This window comes from Gavialis gangeticus, unplaced genomic scaffold (genome assembly GCF_001723915.1).
Source record: "Gavialis gangeticus isolate Ggan-Ray unplaced genomic scaffold, GavGan_comp1, whole genome shotgun sequence".
In the NCBI taxonomy this organism is placed as follows: domain Eukaryota; kingdom Metazoa; phylum Chordata; order Crocodylia; family Gavialidae; genus Gavialis; species Gavialis gangeticus.
The window spans coordinates 39,161,017-39,161,472 of NW_017728996.1; the positions used below are offsets into that span (position 1 = coordinate 39,161,017).

The window sequence follows — 456 nt, forward strand, 5'->3', positions numbered from 1 at the left end:
CCGCCCGCCCAGTCCAGACTGGAAATGTCCCGCAAGCGGCACTGGGGCGCGCTCTCCCCCGGAGCCAGGAGCCGAGGTGACAGGTGAAACGTCCACCTCCACGAGACGGACAACGGCTCTTGAAAGTCACCTGGGGTTTAAACACGGGCACGGCCCCCTCCCTTAGGAGCCCAAACTTAGCGACACGCGCGGAAGGAGCCGAAGCCGGAGCCAGGCCCGGGTCGGCCGCCGCCTCGGGGCTCTGCGCAGGTGCCGCCGGCCCCGGGCAGGGAAGGGCATGGCGGCGGGGGGGCTGGGGAAGGTGTTACCTGCGGCAGAAGGTAGGACTTGAAGGTGGGCTTGGGGGGCTTGAGGGAGAACATCGTGGCCCGGCGCTGCCGCGGGACAAGCGCTGCGGACGCCGGCTCCGGAGCTGCGAGGCGGCGGCGGCGGGCAGAGGAGCAGCACCGGCCGCTG

General features: G+C 71.5%; 1 protein-coding gene and 1 long non-coding RNA gene across 2 annotated transcripts in view; one reads left to right on the top strand and one right to left on the bottom strand.

Annotated features, from left to right (window-relative positions):
• MTMR10 (myotubularin related protein 10) overlaps positions 1-449 on the bottom strand; it is a 104,196-nt gene extending 103,747 nt beyond the window's left edge. Inside the window, exon 1 of the mRNA XM_019504351.1 lies at positions 309-449. Within this exon, the coding sequence (XP_019359896.1) occupies positions 309-362 (54 nt within the window). The 5' untranslated portion in view covers positions 363-449. The remainder of the gene's footprint in view (positions 1-308) is intronic.
• Positions 301-456, top strand: part of LOC109288675 — a 38,665-nt gene continuing 38,509 nt past the window's right edge. Inside the window, exon 1 of the long non-coding RNA XR_002095205.1 lies at positions 301-320. This is a non-coding gene — a long non-coding RNA (uncharacterized LOC109288675). The remainder of the gene's footprint in view (positions 321-456) is intronic.